The sequence below is a fragment of the Periplaneta americana genome, chromosome 2 (assembly GCF_040183065.1).
Source record: "Periplaneta americana isolate PAMFEO1 chromosome 2, P.americana_PAMFEO1_priV1, whole genome shotgun sequence".
Lineage (NCBI taxonomy): Eukaryota > Metazoa > Arthropoda > Insecta > Blattodea > Blattidae > Periplaneta > Periplaneta americana.
The window spans coordinates 60,975,976-60,995,945 of NC_091118.1; the positions used below are offsets into that span (position 1 = coordinate 60,975,976).

The 19,970-nt window shown below is 35.5% G+C and overlaps 1 protein-coding gene across 1 annotated transcript in view; it reads right to left on the reverse strand.

The window, feature by feature from the left end:
• Positions 1-1,333: 1,333 nt before the first annotated feature.
• Positions 1,334-19,970, reverse strand: part of LOC138694183 (dynein assembly factor with WD repeat domains 1-like) — a 29,747-nt gene continuing 11,110 nt past the window's right edge. Inside the window, exons 5-8 of the mRNA XM_069817755.1 lie at positions 19,523-19,652; positions 9,067-9,226; positions 6,189-6,326; positions 1,334-1,531 (exon numbers count right to left, since the gene is read on the reverse strand). Of these exons, the coding sequence (XP_069673856.1) occupies positions 1,334-1,531; positions 6,189-6,326; positions 9,067-9,226; positions 19,523-19,652 (626 nt within the window). The remainder of the gene's footprint in view (positions 1,532-6,188; positions 6,327-9,066; positions 9,227-19,522; positions 19,653-19,970) is intronic.

The following is a 19,970-nucleotide window of genomic DNA, read 5'->3' on the forward strand; positions in this document are numbered from 1 at the left end:
CATAAAAATATAAAAATTGGAAATTTATCTTTTGAAAAAATTCAAGTACCATGGAGCAACAGTAACAAATGACACTCAAGAGGAAATGCTTGTTATTATTCGGTGGAGAAGCTTTTATCATCCAGTCTGGTCTCGGAAAATCTGAAAGTTAGAATTTATAAAACAGTTACCTTATATTACCGGTTGTTCTGTATGGATGTGAAACTTCGACTCTCACTTTGACAGGAACAGAGATTAAGAGGTGTTCGAGAATAAGGTGCTTAGGAAAATATTTGGGGCTAAGAGGGGATGAAGTTACAGGAGAATGGAGAAAGTTACACAACACAGAACTGCACGCATTGTATTCTTGATCTGACATAATTAGGAACATTAAATCCAGACGTTTGAGATGGGCAGGGAATGTAGCATGTATAGGTGAATCTAGAACTGCATATAGAGTGTTACTTGGAAGACCTGAGGGGAAAAGATTTTTGGGGAGGCCGAGATGTAGATGGAAGGATAATATTAAAATAGATTTGAGCGAGGTGGGATATGATGGTATGGACTGGATTAATCTTGCTCAGGATAGGGACGGATGATGGGCTTATGTGTGTGCGGCAATGAACCTCCGGGTTTCTTAAAAACCATTTGTAAGTAAGTGTACTTTTGAACTAAGCTTAACGGTGGTTTCGTAACTGAATGCTTAGGGTTTTTATAAATTTAATAATTTGATTGAGGATATCAAGATCTAGTGTAAATGATAATGAATCTCAAAGATAGTTAAAAATTATTCAGCCATTCCAGTAATTTATTGTTTAGGTATAATTTGCGAGTTAATTGCTACGAATAAGGATTGATTCAAAATTTAAATCACAGATCCACTATCTAAACAGAAATGAACAAATGTTCAGTACCTACACAGAGTTTTACCAAAACAAATATGGGGCTTCTATTACAGCTGTAACATTATGTCATCTCCCTATTATTCTTAGCTCTATGGCCCAATACTATTTCTGTCCACCACAAATTCTGCCTGAATATGCTGAATTTTAATCCATAACTTCGATGTGGAAAGCCAACACTGAAGTTCTTGTAGTCAGAAGTGTCATCAAATAAGGCAGTTAATTAATAAACCAGAATAGTTATAAAAGATTTGGTGCAATGGCTTTTAATATTAATATTTATTGAATTTCAATAGTCAAATGATGAATAAGGAACTCTAATATAGAGAACTGTTATCAATAACGTTAATGCTACTACAAATTCACCTTAAAATCCATGTTTATTACTTGAAAGCTGTTTATCACAATCAAACACTGTGGTTTGTTAAGTTTATTTATTTATAAGCAAACTTTTATCTCCAAATTCTGCATGTATTGTCCTTAGAGGCTGTGACGATGATATCTCCATTGTAACTGAAAGCACAGGAGAAAACTTCATCTTTGTGCCCTTCGAGAACTTGGATACAGTTTCCAGTGTCTGCATTCCATACACGAGCTGTTCTGTCGAGGGAGGCTGTAAGGAGTTGACCTCCGACAGGGCTAAAACACACCTGAAAGGCAAATAAACACGTTACAAATACAGAAAACGAATTGTTGTTTGGTCAACTGCCTGAAGACAGGTCTGAACCCCACAAGTGATACCAAGAAGACACCACTTATGAGGCAACTAGGCCAGGAGATAATAGGGTAGGATGGGCAGTTCCTTTCCCCCTCCATTGCATACATCGCCCACTACATATTACACTAGTCTAGGGTGACCAGATTTCCAAAATAAAAAACCGGGACACTTATTAAAGTTGACATGAATCAACATTTCATCTAAACATTCATTATTACTTGTGTTTATATAATATCAGTGAGCAATAAGGTCCAGTTTTATTTATTTTAAAATAATAAATACTACACTGTTTATAATAACTGGACTATAATAAAATTATACACGTACATAATAGAGTGGTATAGATACTTGGCTTAAGTCATTGATGACAATTTTTTATATTGCAACTAGTCTGGATTAAATAGGTTAACTTATCTGTTTAAAAATACTTCAGGTTAATTGGACCTTACATTATATCCATGCCACTGTATTCTGAACTTGTTTCATAACAAAATTTTTTGTCCCATATTACCTTTTAACTATTATATTTAACATTCTCCATGAAGATCAACTATACAATCTGCATCATACTTCTCTGATGAGTGAATTTTCTGTAGAAGTGCTGGCCTTTCCTTCAGGAAACTATAGAAGTCCACGCAAGACACATTTTTGAAATGACATTTTGTGATTAATATATGGCCATAAAGTTCCATTCGTCAGACCAAATTGAATTCAACAATGAAAACACTCTTTCTGATTACTCCTAACTCAAAACTTACAATTTGAATTATTGTTTTAAACCTAATGGGTACCATATTTATCTTTTATAATAATAAAAAAAAAGAAATACTTTAACAATAATTTAGGGAAACGGGATGCCATTTATAAACCTAATGTATTTATCTTTCATAATAAAAAAAAAAATAAATACTTTAACAATAATTTAGGGAAACGGCATCCTGAACGTACTTTTCTCGGGACAGGGGACAAGAAGCTGAAGAAAGGGACAATCCTGTTAAAAACAGGATGTCTGGTCACCCTAAACTAGTCCGACTTCAGATGCATACAAACAATTGTTCTTCCTCTGACACATATCATCAAGTGAGGTGTACTGCCTGATAATAGATATGCATATCAGCCAGAACCTCAGGCAGAGGACAGAAAACGAATTGTAGGGAGGAAAATAAACATTGTACAGATACAGGAAACTTGTAAGGAGTGTGCATAGATTAAATTCAAATATGTAGAACCCTTTTTACGAATCTCTGAGGGATTACTTTTCGTTTCCTTAAATAGGGGTTTTCCTTAAAAAAGGGTCTACATAAAATGGGAAGGAAAGACTAAAATAACTAGTACTAACAGGTTGTTTTATAATCATTTAATTAGGCTTTATTATTTGCAATAAATTTAATTATAATATTTTCTAACTCTTCAAATGGTGAGACACGAATGTTTTTCCATTTGGTTGAACCCAAACCACAATGAAATTAGGCATTGAAAGTTTCTTTTTTCTACTTCAGTATTCCCCATTATAAAGTAATTGGCAAACCATGCTTTTTTTGCCATATGCAATAGTGTCATTTGAGGATTAACCTCGACATCCCTTATTATTTTCACTTTCTGTCCGATGGTTAATTTTTTCCATTAAGTCACCACTCTCACTTTGAGGGAGGAACAGAGATTAAGGGTGTTTGAGAATAAGGTTCTTAGGAAAATATTTGGGGTTAAGAGGGATGAAGTTACAGGAGAATGGAGAAAGTTACACAACGCAGAATTGCACGCATTGTATTCTTCACCTGACATAATTAGGAACATTAAATCCAGATGTTTGAGATGGGCAGGGCATGTGGCACGTATGGGCGAATCCAGAAATGCATATAGAGTGTTAGTTGGGAGGCCGAGACGTAGATGGGAGGATAATATTAAAATAGATTTGAGGAAGGCGAGATATGATAAAGACTGGATTAATCTTGCACAGGATAGGGACCGAGGGCGGCAATGAACCTGCAGGTTCCTTAAAAGCCATTTGTACATAAGTAAATTGCCATTGTAACAATGTGCAAACAGCATAAACTAACAAATAAAGCTTGGAATCATGATCCACATAACTCGCGAGAACAAAGCAATCACATTGTGATAGCAACGCAAAGCAAGACCATAAAGAACAATACAAAGTAATGCCGCTACATGGCACCACATTACTATCGATTGAGATTTGCTATCGAATATGCTGATACTATTGATTATTGAAAGTCAAGTCAATATTTCGGGCTTCATTATCAGAAAATCCACTGAAAAGTCGACTGGTTGGCGAGTTGGTATAGCACTGGCCTTCTGTGCCCAAGGTTGCGGGTTCGATCCCGGGCGAGGGCGATGGCATTTAAGTGTGTAGATTTACTGGCATGTAAAAGAACTCCTGCGGCACAAAATTCTGGCACATCCGGCGACACTGATATAACTTCTGCAGTTGTGAGCGTCATTAAATAAAACATAACATTTCCACTGAAAGATATTCCTTAAAAGCGGGATTTTCCTTAGATCAGATTTCCTTAAAAACGGGAATTAATTACATTATTCATATGTTAATTTAACTGGGACTTAACAGATTACGTTCTGTAAAAACGGGAATGTTAAAATGGGGTTTATTGTATAAGGTGTTGGGTGTGGGTGTTCTGGTGTTGATTATGGTCCAGTGAACAAATGCAACTAGAGTAGAGATAGGAAGTATAATTCATTTAAAACTATTATTGATTCAGTTGTAATGATTCACTAGATATATTCGTTAATTTGATTCAGAAATGATTCGATACCAGTACGAACGAATCATTATGCAGATGCTTTGTAAATTCCTGTTGCCTGTGCTAAACCTTAAAGAGACTTGTGAGGAACTATACTCGAAGGCCATCCCAATTTCATTTTTTTCCTCCATAAGAACATACAATTTTTTGCCTTCTTTTTTCTGTCATTTAAAGAGCTTGTTTCATTGAGTCTATCAAATAACCTTAATATTGTACATCTAAAGGGCATTGGTTTGCCAGGATATTTACAACTGAATTTTCGTCTGGTTGTGCTACATGATTTCGTATTCTTTATATACATTATATGTTATAATTAATTGATGAACAAGTAGACTTACTCGTGTTAAATAGTAATAGTCTACTTGTTCATCAATTAATTATATTCAAGTGTTAAAAGTGGTGTACGCAAGATTCAAAATGGATTATATGTTATCTTACTGAATATTGTTTACCATTGCTGCACAACAGCTGACAGAACAAACAACCTGCATTCATCACAGCAAATGAACTATCATTATCGAATGTGTGCATTCACTCCTAGCAGCAGACATGTGGCAACCTAACAGATAAACAGCTGACCATTTTCTCGGTCCAGATGGCTCAGGTGCACTGTATTAAAATCATGTGTAAAATTGTTTATAAAATTACTAACTATAATATAATATATTAAAAAGTAAAACGAAATTCTGAAAAGTAAAAAGAAGAATGACTATGTAATAGAAGTTAATGGAGCCAATAAAATATTTTTCTTCAAACTGAAATTTTTTTATACATTCTTTCTTGTTCTCCATTCTCCACATATATGATCCAGGCTTTTCTTACTATTCCACCATTGCTGTCATATTATTTCATACTAGTGGGGTAGCATGAAATTTTGAGCAGGGGAAGCTAATTCAAGTTGTCTTTCATGCAATATGAGAAAACGTATTACAAAAATATAGTCTTAAAATAAATAGTAGTCAATGTCAAGTCATCAGTCGAAGATTGGTTGGAACCTCGTAAGTAACACCAATAAGGCATGATCTCAAATGGTACGTAGTAAAATATGATTTCACGGTTTACACATTAAATAGACACGTATAGTATAACACTAGCTCACTCCCTGTCATACTTAGAGAAATCACAATATTAACGGTCAATAGATACAGTACGTAAGTATGTGGCTGTCTTTTGTTTCTGTCCTTCATTAACAGCAAGGGAGTCGGTCATTTGTTTTTTAGATCACACCTTTGTTCGTAAGTCAGTCTTGATAATAGAATTGTCCTAAAAAATTCAAGTAAATTGGTGTCAGGAACTGTTATTTCACTCATTATTTATTATATCAGCCACAATGCACACTAACACTTCAATTGAACACAACTGACGAAAAGGGATAACTCGGAAACTACTTATTTTCAATGTCAAAGCTAGCTTCCTGCGAGCCTTGCGACCAGGGTAGTTTAGTTAGAAAGGGATGGAAAATCTGCGGGGTGGGTTACACAGAAGAACGAGTGTAAGAAACCAGTCTGCTTGGAAGCTGGTGTGTGCAGGCTTCTTGTTTACTGCTGCATCACAAATCATCCTGAGCTGCCGCATCACAATATTTAACGCGTAAATATAAATTCTATTAAAATTAATAAATAATTTTGTCCATAGACAGCAGGTTTATTATGAAATTATTATTAACTGGGGAAGCTGAGCTTTTTAGCTTACATTGACGCTACGCCACTGTTTCATACTAAACAGCTTCTGTAGAATGACAGATAAAACATCCGATAGAATTTGAGGGGAATCAATCCCTGATTCTTCTAATTGAGCTATAGAAGTGCTTACCTTGGACACCTCCTCTGTGTGACCCTCCATCTTAGCCAGTAACTTGAAGTCTGAGTGTACATCCCACACTCTTGCAGTGGCATCACTACTTGCAGTTGCCAACCTCTTTCCTTTGTAATCAAATGCGATGTCAAGCACCTGCACAACATACAATAATAGAAAAATCTATGTATTTCCATCCTCAGTTATAAGAGCCTGTAATTTTTTGTACTGTCATGTTGTGAAATATACATAGTCAGTCCTCGCTATCTGTTTTTTGTGTGTTCACTCATTTAGGCAAAATAAAGTATTTTTATCTACGCGCACCTCATGGTTCTCATCTGTTCACAGCCATGCATAGGATGAATTTAAAGGTCATGTTGAATATCAGATAAGTTTTGTGAAATTATATCAATAAATCAGTATTTTATTTTTTCAGTCAATCACTTATCATTTATCAATGACAGAAAAAGATTCTGTTACATCAAAAGTACAATTGTTAAAAAATCACAAATATTTTCGACTTACATGGAAGTCATCTTCAAGTGATATTTTGACAAACAATATTTGAAAACTAGGTGAATATTTAAATACATTTAAAACACTTGTAACTGATCTGATCACATGTGCTTTACATGAAGTAGTGAAGTGACATACATAATTTTAAAATAACATACAAAGTAGAGATCTTCCATTCATCTTAATTGTGATACAATATGTTTAAAATATAGCATTAAAATCATTTAAAATTGTTCATTAAAATTGTTGACTAAAATTGTTCAGTGTGACGTTGGAAGACTTTGTGAAGTGAAAAGTGAAGAATTCTCAGTCTATTCGCCGTGTTGAGAGTTTCCAGATGTTGTGGCCTGGTCATCCTGGCGTTACATGGCAGACTCTTCACTTTTCACTTCACAAAGTCTTCCAACGTCACACTGAACAATTTTAGTCAACAATTTTAATGAACAATTTTAAATTATTTTAATTCTATATTTTAAACATATTGTATCACAATTAAGATTAATGGAAGATTCTCTACTTAGTATGTTATTTTAAAATTATGTATGTCACTTCACTACTTCATGTAAAGCACACATGATCAGATCAGTTACAAGTGTTTTAAATGTATTTAAATATTCACCTAGTTTTCAAATATTGTTTGTCAAAATATCACCTGAAGATGACTTCCATGTAAGTCGAAAATATTCATGATTTTTTAACAATTGTACTTTTGATGTAACAGAATCTTTTTCTGTCATTGATAAATGATAAGTGATTGACTGAAAAAATAAAATACTGATTTATTGACATGCATAGGATGCTGAAATTTCTCCTTTGGTTCATTTGAGGGTAGACAAGATCGAGAAGTTTACAGTGCAACAAAATGTCTTCTTAATTCCATTGCTCACCATGAAAGGTAAAATCCATGTTTGTGAAATTTTCTTTATTTCATAATTTTGACTGTTTTGTGTAAATGTATGTCCCGCATCGTGGACTAAGACATCCTGCCCAGGACTCACTTTACAGAATATGGACTGGTTCGAGTCCTCGTAGAAGAGAAATTTTTTCATGAAATTTCTGCCAGTGTATGGGAATAGTGCTCACCCAGCATCGTGATGCAATTGGACAGCTACAATAGTACCAAATCCTCTGAAGAAAGTCAGCTATACTGACTGGGGGGATCATCGTGCTAACACACAATACCTCTGTTCTGGTTGGATGATTGTCCATCTCTGCTTCGGCATGTAAACGTGAGGCCAGCAGCCGGTTGGTCAGTCTGGGCCCTTCAAGGGCTGTGACACCATGGATTATTATTAATTCAGAGCTCTCTAGCAGCAAAGATAGGAAACTTGCATCAGTGAAGCAGGAAAGTTAACTGAATAGAATGTATGACAGCTAGTACTGCAACATTTGTTAACAATTAACAAAAAATTAGGAGGCATTACTTTTCAAAACTCCCTCGTATAAATTATTAAACAGTTAATATTATGGTGCTTTAAATTTGTAGATGACTATTGAAGCTACCAAAAATATTTTTCCCAGTACTGTCATTGTTATACTGTACTTGATTCCGAAATTTAAGTAATCATATTTTAAACTAGCTTAGTATAATAAATGTCTGTAAAGTTTTGTATTATTATTATTATTATATGTTAATAATAATAATATATTTTTTAAATTTGTTATTTTACGACACTTTATCAACTGCTATGGTTATTTAGCGTCTTAATGAGATGAAGGTGGTAATGCCAGCGAAATGAATGCAGGGTCAAGTGCTGAACTTTACTCAGCATTTGCTCTTAATGGGTTGAGGGAAAAAACCAGAAAAAACTTCAACCAGATAACTTGTCCCAGTCGACCACTGTGGAGTAATGGTTAGCACATCTAGCAGGCCTGGCTTCAAATCCTGATTGAGACAAGTTACTTGGTTGAGGTTTTTTTCTGGGGTTTTCCCTCAACTCGTTAAGAGCAAATGCTGGGTAACTTTCGGCACTGGACCCTGGACTCATTTCGCTAGCATTATCACCTCACCTCATTCAAATGCTAGACAACCATAGCAGTTGATAAAGTATCATAAAATAACCAAGTAAAAATAGTAACTTTCCCCAGTCAGGATTTGAACCCAGGCCCGTTTGTTTCAGTGTCGCACATGCTAACCATTACTCCAACAGCAGTGGACAATAATAGCAATAATAATGAAGATGGTGATACTAGCAATGATGATGAATGGAATAAATAGCATAAATGTGACATGTATTTTTTTCTGCATCATAAGATCTGTGATCGAACTGCAGTTTCCTGTAGTGAAGAATTGTGAGCTGACTGTACTACACCTAGGTTTCCTTATAAGTTTACTGGTACCCATTTTATCGCTTGTCTTGTTGTCTTCATGACAACTCACCTCATCATTGTGACCCTCAATTGTGGCCAGAGTGGTGAAGGTGCGCTGATCCCACACCCTTGCTGTATTGTCCATAGAACTGCTAGCAATGAGGTGACAGTCGAAGTTGAAGAGACAGTTACTAATTTCTCCAGTATGGCCGACAAGGATTCCTTCTCTTCTACAATCAACATAATATTAAGAAACGAAGTTAGCAGGTATTGTACTCATGTCATGATGTTTTATTCCATTGCCTCTATGTATAGTCATTTTAGAGGCATTAGCGATAAATTGTAGATTAAAGGGGAAAGTTTTTTTAATGAATATGTATGGGCTATTCCATATGAAATCGATCAGTAAAAAACCTCGCATTTTTTTTATACTCTAATTTTTTCCCTATTTATACAAGGTGCTGAGGAGAGTGCATTTGCAAAAATATACTATCGAAAGTCAAACGGTTTTCGTATTGTTGAGCGACAAATTTAGCGTATTTTAGAAAAACAAGCCTCTTTCAGCGCTCAGAACTCTGGAACCATTTACTGCAGAACATTGAACGAGAGCTCATTTTGAAGCTGACATTTTGTAGGTTATGATAAGAAGTAATCCTTATTTTTATTCTATACAGAGAGACAGATAATCTGATTTTACTTACTTTTAGGCTTTTTGCCCATTTGTAAAAATGTAAAAAAATATTGAGAAAAAAACCTTGCATTATTAAGAGGGATTCGGCATTGTTTGCTTAATGTCAGGGCAATAAGTTTCGGGGATATTAAATAAATTATATTCACAGGCCTAGACTTGAAAGGCGCAACACAGCAAGCACTGGCCGAGAGATGAAGATAAGCGAGCTTTGGGCGTCATTTTACTCCTGTGTTTATGAAAACCTGTGATAAAGCTAGCCCAGCTATGTGCTACTAGATGAAACATCACGTGTTTATGTCTCCTGGCCTTGCTAGCTCCCGCCTCACAGTCAGCTGGTTAGCTCACGTGCGTACTATTTATTTTCTTTATTTGATTTTTCAATACTTTCTTATTAAAAAATACGTGTTTATTTGTACTTTCAATGCGGAATCTAACCATATATTTTTAAAATATTTTTTCGTGGGCAAAGGTGTCTTAATTAAGAAAAATCTAAATTTCTCCATTTCCATAAAAAGTAAGAAAAACTGTTCACATGTAAATATAATCTTTAACTTTTCAGCATCAAAATAAACCATGATTTTGATCATTGGGTGAAAGGGTTTCGGAGCCACAACAGTTTAAAATTGCTAATTTTATGAAAATACGATAAATTAAAATATTTTTAATTTAAACACTATGAAGTTCTGATGCCTAAAATTTGCACAAAGCATTGTATCATAGTTGTCTACGGACAGAAAAAGTTTCATTGTATTTAAAAATTGCAAGGTCAATTTTCTCTATATTTCTATTTGAGATGGAATAGCCCGTATGTAATAATATATTTTTATCGTGAATTTTCGCGAAAATAATGTTTTGCAGGAAAATAATTAAATGCGTGTTATTATTCGGTTGAGAAGCTTTTATCATCTAGTCTGCTGTCAAAAAATCTGAAAGTTAGAATTTATAAACCAGTTATATTACTGGTTGTTCTGTATGGTTGTGAAACTTGGACTCTCACTCTGAGAGAGGAACATAGGTTAAGGGTGTTTGAGAATAAGGTGCTTAGGAAAATATTTGGGGCTAAGCGGGATGAAGCTACAGGAGAATGGAGAAAGTTACACAACGCAGAACTGCACGCATTGTATTCTTCACCTGACATAATTAGGAACATTAAATCCAGACGTTTGAGATGGGCAGGGCATGTAGCACATATGGGCGAATCCAGAAATGCATATAGAGTGTTAGTTGGGAGACCGGAGGGAAAAAGACCTTTGGGGAGGCTGAGACGTAGATGGGAGGATAATATTAAAATGGATTTGAGGGAGGTGGGATATGATGATAGAGACTGGATTAATCTTGCACAGGATAGGGACCGATGGCGGGCTTATGTGAGGGCAGCAATGAACCTTCGGGTTCCTTGAAAGCCATTTGTAAGTAAGTAAGTAAGGAAAATAATTAATGTTTCCGGAAAAAAAGAGGCGTGTTTATCCTGATAACGTAATAATTTTTTCTTAAAAAGCACCCATTCTTTCTCAATAGGTGGAAACTGGAATTGAGAACATGCATTGTATTGTATAACAGAAGGATTTACAAACTCACTCTTTTCACATAGGTCAATGGTATTGGTGTCATTCAGCTGGTTTGCCTGAACTGCTTGTTAAATTTGTGGCAGTTCATAGAACTGTTTGTTAAATAATTCTTAAAGTTAAAAAAGTGAGCTTTTTTTATAGAATAGAAGAACATTAATCCGACATGAAATTCTCCAGTTTTTTAACATCACAATAAATACAGGGTGATTCACGAAGATTGTGTAATACTCTAGGGTGTGATTTCTGACATTGTGATGAAAAAAGTTCACATAAACATATGTAATATTTTTTTTAATTGAGTGAGTTACGCCCTTCTGAATGTTAAACATAAACGTAGATATTATGAAGGTGTAAGTATTTAAATTATTTACAACAATGGTACTGGGTGTATTATAAATTCATTAAAGAACATTCACGTTATTACTCGCCTGAAAAATTTGTATTAACCCCTTCAGACTGAATTTATATTAAACAGTGGCTGATCGTGATAATATCTTTGAAAAATATTGGAGTGCAAGAGGTCAAATGACTTTATTATCAAATGCCTGGCATTAGAAAACAACAACAACAACATATTAAACAAAATTGAAAAAAAAAAAAAAAAAAAAAAAAAAAAAACTGGTCACATAATCATTCTGAGGATCCAAAATTCCCAAATCAAGTCTTCACAGAAAATCAAAATTTGGGGACAATTTGGACCCCTGGGGCCCCAAAATTTTAAATTTTATATTTAGTTCAGGTATAAAGACATTCCAAAAAAGAAACAATATAATAATAATAATAATAATAATAATAATAATAATAATAATAATAATGACTTTATTTAACCTGGCAGAGTTAAGGCCATAAGGCCTTCTCTTACACTCAACCAGGATTAAAACTTGCTTACACAGTTGAACATAAAACTGGATCGGAATTAAGTAATTACATACTGATACAATTTAGGTACATAATGAGATCAAAAGAGGTAGTTACATAAAATTTACCTCATAAAATAAAAATAAACATAGTGAAATACATATTAATGTAGTTAGAATCAAATACGAATCACATAAAAACAGAAGCCGATAATTCAATAAAAAAAAATGTACACAGTAAAAATAAAAATAAACACATTAGTATACATATTAGTATTAGATTACAATTAAGTAGGATTTACATAATTAAACCAGAAACCGATAATTGAATAAAATGTACACAAAAAATAGATTAATAATAAAACACAACAACACAGTGGGATACATATTGGCGTTAAGTGATAAATAAACACGATTTAGATAATAAAAATAAGAAACAAAAAAAAAAAATGAATACAGTGGAACACATTCCATTAAATATTTGCAACGTGTTAGGTCTGGCAACTCATCATAAGATATTTTTCTAATTTACATTTAAACGAAATTAAAGTTCGGCAGCCCTTGACTTCAGGCGGCAGAGAATTCCAGTGACGAGAAGTAGCAACTGTGAAAGATGAAGAATAAAGAGATGATGTGTGCAGTGGTATTTCTAGCGTGTTATCATATTGTGACCGAATGCTACCGAGAAAGACTGTGGAATCGGACACTATAATGTACATGTACATCAGGCCTGAAGGTGTTAAAGCTGGTTTTCAAAGATGCCACCTTCTGCAGCAATACACATAGTTGCCCGAGTGTGAACTGCGCGCACTGCATTCCCTAACTTCCATTGTTCAGATGCTAGGTAGATACATTGTATGGTGTTGAGCTATCTCTAACCATGACCCTGATGACACGAGATTTTGTGTCACTGCCTTCAACTGTACTATAACACACACAGCTCCAGACATCCAAAGAGAGAGAGAGTTCACAAGAATGCGTGTTACAGAAGAAAGAAACGTGATTTTATCCGAAACTATTCACAATCAGACACATGTATATATGAACTTTTTTCATCAGAATGATGTCAGAACTCACATTCTAGAGTATTGCATTAACTTCGTGAATCACCCTGTATAATGTAAGAATAAACGACACTATAGCTCGAAGCGAAGTGTTCAATGAAGTTTTTTTTTTTCATTAATGGTACTAGCGATATATCTAAGAAATGTAAAAAAAATGATACAGTGATTGATGTTTTGGAAAGTGAAAAGTTAAATAAACTTAGGGTTACCAGACATCTGGATTTTGGCAGGCATGTCCTGCTCTTTAGGTATGTGTCCTGCATCCGGCCAGGCAGTGTAGAAAATTAGAAATTGTCCTGATTTTCTCTCTCATCAATTATCAGTTGACCAAACAGAGAAATCGTCTATATCTGGATCCATTAGAGAATTTATGTTTGTATATCTCATATGAATTTCCACAAGTATTTACTGGGTGACAAACAACATTCCTTGCTCAAAACAAATTGGGTCATCGGAGAAGTACCAACAATCAGGAAATTAAATAAGGTACAAGCTATTTATAATCTGTATAGTTAAATAGTTAATTTAATGAATGATTAATAACAATTGAAGCCTTGCCCTGCATAGGGATCTAAGCTACATTTGAGAAATTTAACAAAAGCTAACTGGAGCTAGATCCTTCTTCTACATCGAACGAACGAACGAACTTCGGCTTTGGAATTTCAACCTGATACAGTTGCCATAGCTACCGACAGGGGCAGCTTTCGAAGAGGGGCTGCGGAGCTGCAGCACCCCCAGACATTTGTGACTCTTGTCTCGTTTTATGTTGTGAAATACATTTATTATACAGTCTCTATTTAGCGGCTCGAATTTTTTTTTAATTTCGCTTTCATTGACATGCACGCAATAGTTAGTGAAGTCACTTCCTCCCCTGGAGCTGCCAGTCTCTTCTCGGATGCTTTGCGCGTTAGTTTTACCCCTCCTCTGGCCATGAATCCAGCGTTTCCAGGCGCTGCAAAATTTGCAGCAGTTTGTCAGTAGCGCGCAGTTTTAAATACATTTTCTTTAATGTTGTGAGTATAACAAGTGTCACAATGTTTAATTCTGTACAATATTTACAGTCTATTCAGTTCAGTACCTTAACAATTCAGGAGAAATGTGAAATTAAGTGCACATCAGTTGAATCTCATAATGGAAAGAGCCGCTAAACAAAATACTGTACAAAGGCTCGCATATTTGTTGCTGATTTATCCAGTATCCCTGCTTTCTTCTCTCGATCTCCACACAGTATGTATTAGATTAATGTGTTTTAAAGACAATTCCATCAGCTGGAGCAACAAGATGGATTTAAAATAAGAACAGTAAATGTTGTTCATGAGAAGAAGGAGCCATTGCTAGAATGTTTTCAAACCATAATGGAATCTGAAACATCTAACAACATCACAATAAATGAGGCAAGCGCCCTGGTGCGTGCTCTTGAAGATCCTGAATTCAATTTCTGGCTGTTTTTTTCATTTATTGATGTATCATGTAGATATATTATACAACCAACTACAACATCGCCAGTTAGATATTTCTAAGGTCCAAATCTGCATATAAAATAATTAAATTATGGTTTATTTAACGACACTCGCAACTGTAGGGGTTATATCAGCGTCGCCAGTGTCCCGGAATTTTGTCTCGCAAGATTCTTTTAAATGCCAGTAAATCTACTGACATGAGCCTTTCTCATTTAAACACACTTAAATGCCATCGATCTGGGCCAGGATCGAACCCGCAACGACTATGCTACCGAGGCCGACTCTGCATATCAAGCTTTGTTAATGCCATATAGACAATACAGAACAGTGCATAGTTGAGCAGCGAGATTTGTGAAAATGAAAATTCTAAAAAGCGTCGTAAAGTCGAAGGGATTCAGACAAGGGTTGTGGCAGCTAAGGAAGTGTGTGACCTCATTTTCACACAAGCTAACACCTGATTCCAGTTCATTATCTTCTCTTCTGTGTCAAGAAAAATTTGAATGCTACAAAAGCTCATTTCCTGAAAATGATCTAAATGTATGTGTGAAGCTTTTTCTAATGTTCGATAAAGACAAACTAAAAACGGAACTCACTGTGTTATATCAGAGACAAGAATTCAGAAATATCAGTGACGCAGTCAAGCTCTTGCAGTTTCTTCTTTCTGGGAACTTACAGGTCTCATTTTCAGAAGTTGTGAAACTACTACGCATAGCTATCACCATACCAATGACAAATTCCGAACCAGAACGTTGCTTTTCGTGTTTGAAAAGAATGGAATCCTATCTTAGAAATACGATGAGAGAAGAGAGACTGAACGCATTAGTCTATGTTTTCCATTGTAAAGATTATGTTAAACGACATATCGGATTTTAATAAGAAGATTATTCAAAAGTTTGCAACCTACAAGAAAAGGCGCATGGAACTAATCTTTAAATAAGATAAGTTGCATGGTTTATTTTTGTATGCAGCTCCCCTGAATTCAATACCCACGAGCCGCCACTGGCTACCGACAAATGTCCCCATATGATAGAGAAACTATTACAGATTCCTATTCCACTAATAACTCGTTTTCGACGATTGTGGTGCTTAGATCCCTATTTGGAGCAAGGCTTCAATTCGGTATAAATTTTATTGTATGCTGACTAACAATTTACCTTATTGTATATAAAATATCAAATAAATGTCATATCATTTAAAGACGCTGTGTCACCTGCTTGGTTATCTAGCGTCAGTCGAATTGGTGACAGTGAAATGGTATTTCACGATGTTGAAAATTAGATAAAATCAATCAATCTTCTTAATGTATCCAGCTGTTTGCTGACAACATAAAGTCCACTATAGTCCACTGTAGTCTATTCGGTTGTTGTTTTTCACGAGAAATGAGGGGTATTTTGATCGGTGTTCATTATAGTTGCCTGTTGCTTGAGAGACTATTTTACCTCCGGAGAATTTTACACTGAGGGACTCCATGAATATAAACAGTGAAAAATATAGTGGGACTGCATTGGTGGTAATGCAGCTTATGTGGGTACCTCTTTGTTACTTGTTAGCTTAAACAACAAGTTTAAGCCCCATTACCACAACAAGGTGAGTACCCACAAGAGGGGGGAGGGGGAAATTAGATAAAATGATAAATGAAGAAATGAGGAGAAGGATGGATTATCAAAATGCTATAATGAATTGTATCCATAGGAAACAATTAAATTGGTTTAGCCATGTTTGGAAGATGGAGGACGACAGACTACTGAGACATATTGGAATGGATACCTACAGGAAGGAGAAAGAGAGGAAGACCATGGGTAACATGGATGGAGGAAATTAGTGAAGAAATACAACAGGAAAGATTAGAAAAGGAAGACTGAGAAAATACAGAAGAGTGGAGAAGAAAAATTTGAGCATGGAAAGATGCTTTGTACCCTGATAAGATGAATTCGCCATGAGATTACCTGGCATTCGCCTTATATTCTGGGAAAACCTAAAAAATATTAACTTCCGTACCACCCTGGTGATCTCTAAGATATATATTCAAATAAAATAATAATAATGTTACATTCACTGTATCAAGATACGTAAATTTTGTATAGCATTCTTTGTCATTTCGGTAGTCCGCTAAGGCAGAAAGAATTTTCAGTAAATAATAATAATAATAATAATAGCTAGAACTGTTCTTATATATAAAGGTGGAGCAAAAAAAGGACCCAAATAATTATCGACCTATAACCATTTGTTCAGTAATTCGAAGAGTTTTGGAGAGGTGTCTTTGTTCAAGAATGCAACAATACGTAGAATTTAATGAAAACCAACGAGGATTTGTATCTACTGCTGGTGCACAGATTAATGCCTCTATATTAAATTCAGTTCTTCGTAAGGCCAAAATCGAAAAAGAAGATGTCACCATCTTGTTTCTTGATGTGCATAAAGCTTATGATACTGTTGGACATCGGCATTTGGAATCTGTCATTCACAATTCTGCCCTTCCCCAAAAATTACAGGATTTAATTATAAATTTACAGTGTGGAAATGAAACCCAGATAGAGGTTGGAATCCATAAAACAAAACCCATACCGTTTAAACAAGGGGTTATGCAAGGCGCTCCTCTTTCCCCAATGCTTTTTAATCTCAGCATAGACCACATTTTTGATGAATTATCCGAGCCTAGTGTGGCTGAAGAATTTGGATATGACCTTGTATCGGATCTAAATAATGTAGTAACATTAGGATTTGCGGATGATATTGCACTTGTTGCTAAAAGTACAATTGCTGCATCTGAAATATTTACCATGACAAAAAGGTCATTACAGCAGATCGGATTAAGTCTAAATGAATCTAAAACTCAAACCATCGTTATCGAGAAAGGAAAATTAAGTAGTACGACATTGAATCTTGGAGGATCAATTGTTAATAGTATTGATGGAGATGAACGAATCAAATACCTTGGGATTAGTTTTTCTGATGAAATTAAGTTTGACATTGCCAAAGTAATCAATAATTTAAATAATAAGATCCAAGCTTTAACATCTACTTATCTTCTGAAACCAGAACAAAAACTCAATGTTTTAAATATGTATATTTGGCCTATACTTGTTTATCCTCTTCAAAATGCTCCCCTTCACCAGCTTTCTGACCGGTTTCTCGAAGATGTGGATAAGTTAATTAAAAGTTCGGTGAAGGAAATTTTATGTTTGCCAGGAGACACGCCCGACGCGATGTTGTACACCGAACGTAAATATAAGGGTCTCAGCCTTTTCAAAGCTCAATGGGAAGCATATTTACAGCATCTCAATATTTGCAACACATTATTGAGAACCTCGAATCCTCTTGTCGTTTCTACAAGGAACATAGCAGCAGAAAAGAAAGTATGTTCCAGGAAGTTAAAAATTCCACCTGAAGATCTGGATATAAGTAACATCAATGTCCATAAACTACGACAAAATCTTAGGAAACAAGAGTACGACAAATGGTGTGCGCTTCCACATAAAGGAAAAGGTGTTATTTTATTTCAAGAATATACTCCCGGAAATAAATGGATTTTTTCTAAGGAGGGTCTATCTTCCTCTGAATGGCGGGACGCAATTAAGATGAATGCTAACGTAGCACCAGTGAGAAGTCTTCATGGGAGATCCTTGGACGGTTTCCGTTGCAGATACTGCAACGAGATTGAAACCTTAGCACACGTCCTAGGATCCTGTCAGCATGGAGAACTCCTGAGAAATTCACGCCATCATAACATCCGAAAACTAATAGCACAAGCCCTTAGAAACAAATCCTTCGAGGTCCATGAAGAGGTGCACTGCGTTGCGTCTGAAGGCGGCGGAATTAGAAGAGCGGACATCGTGGCTCTAGACAAGACTAATAGTAAAGGCTTTATACTGGACCCAACTGTTAGATTTGAGATGAGCCAGACCCAACCATCCGAGGTCAACAAAGAAAAACAACAAATTTATGAGCCTACTATTCCGTATTTTCGAGAAAAATATCAGATGGAAGGCACCTGGGAAGTACATGGTTTAATGATCGGAGCGAGGGGCACCATCCCACGATCAACTGTAAACACTATCAAAACATTTGGAATCCATGACATCATTCCAAAAATAATTACTTCAACCATTAAAGGGTCTGTGGCAATTCTGAAAAATCATTTATACGGAATATCATAATACCCCCCCCCCCCTTTTCTATTCGTTAGTGTGTGATTGTTACAAATATATGTACAAATTTATTATTTCTTAAACTTAAGCTCCTAGTTCACATTTAAATTTGGCTCATCTATCTTACTGTAATCATTACTATTCTTATATGTATGTTATTCTGTGTTTTTGGCAACCCAGGATGCCTGGGCAGACTATTTATTGAAATAAATTATATATATAATAATAATAATAGTCCCCTGTGGTGGCTGAGTGGTCAGACCTTGAACCAGTCATGCAGGTGGTCCTGGGTTTCGAGTCCCAGTCAAGCCTGAGATTTTTCAAAAAAATCCATAATGACACTTGTGACGGACAAGGTCGCAGTTGGGGTTTTCCTCGGGGTTCTACCTTCGCTCCATATTAGGCATCTACATAATTCCGCCAATATTTCTCCATTAGGTCATTATTCCATTGCATTCCCCGAACTCCCGCTGGCAACACACGGAGGGGGCTGGCCTAGGAACGAAGGGGGTTGCCTGTTTGGAACTGGGTACACAGTTAACCTTAGTGTAATCAGCTGTTGTGGATTTGGAAATGCAGCTAGCTTGAGGGTTGGCGCAATCGCGCAATATATCTTGAAAGATCGAGTGCTGGGTCGTAGTGCCCCCTCCCGAAATTCCATTTCATTTCACATAATAGTAATACTGTAATAATAATAATTTTTTAGTTAACTATAAAATGTCCCCTGTGTTTCCTTACTTGGCTGTCCGAGTGTCCCAGACACTGATGGTGTGGTCAAAAGAGCCGGTAATAATCTGGTTGCCATCATTTGAGAACTGCAGAGCTATTACTTCCCCTGTATGTCCTCGTAATGTTGTGACTTCTTGACCTGTCAAGTACAGAATATGTATATACTTCAGTATATATTTTACTTTGTGGGCCTGCAGCTTCGTCTAGTAAAGATGTTATTGTCTCAGTAATCTCCAGATCCAAAACTGCACAGAGAATTTCATTTACTTTTTGGGAATTAAATGGACATAGATTATTGTAAAATCAAATCTGATTATGGCATATTTTCTTTCCGTAAAATCAACTCTGATTATGGCATGTTTTCTTTCCTTAAAATCAAATCTGATATGGCATATTTTCTTTCCGGTCTTTCAAAGAAAATCATCTCTGTTCAACTGGAATATGTGATAGACGAAGA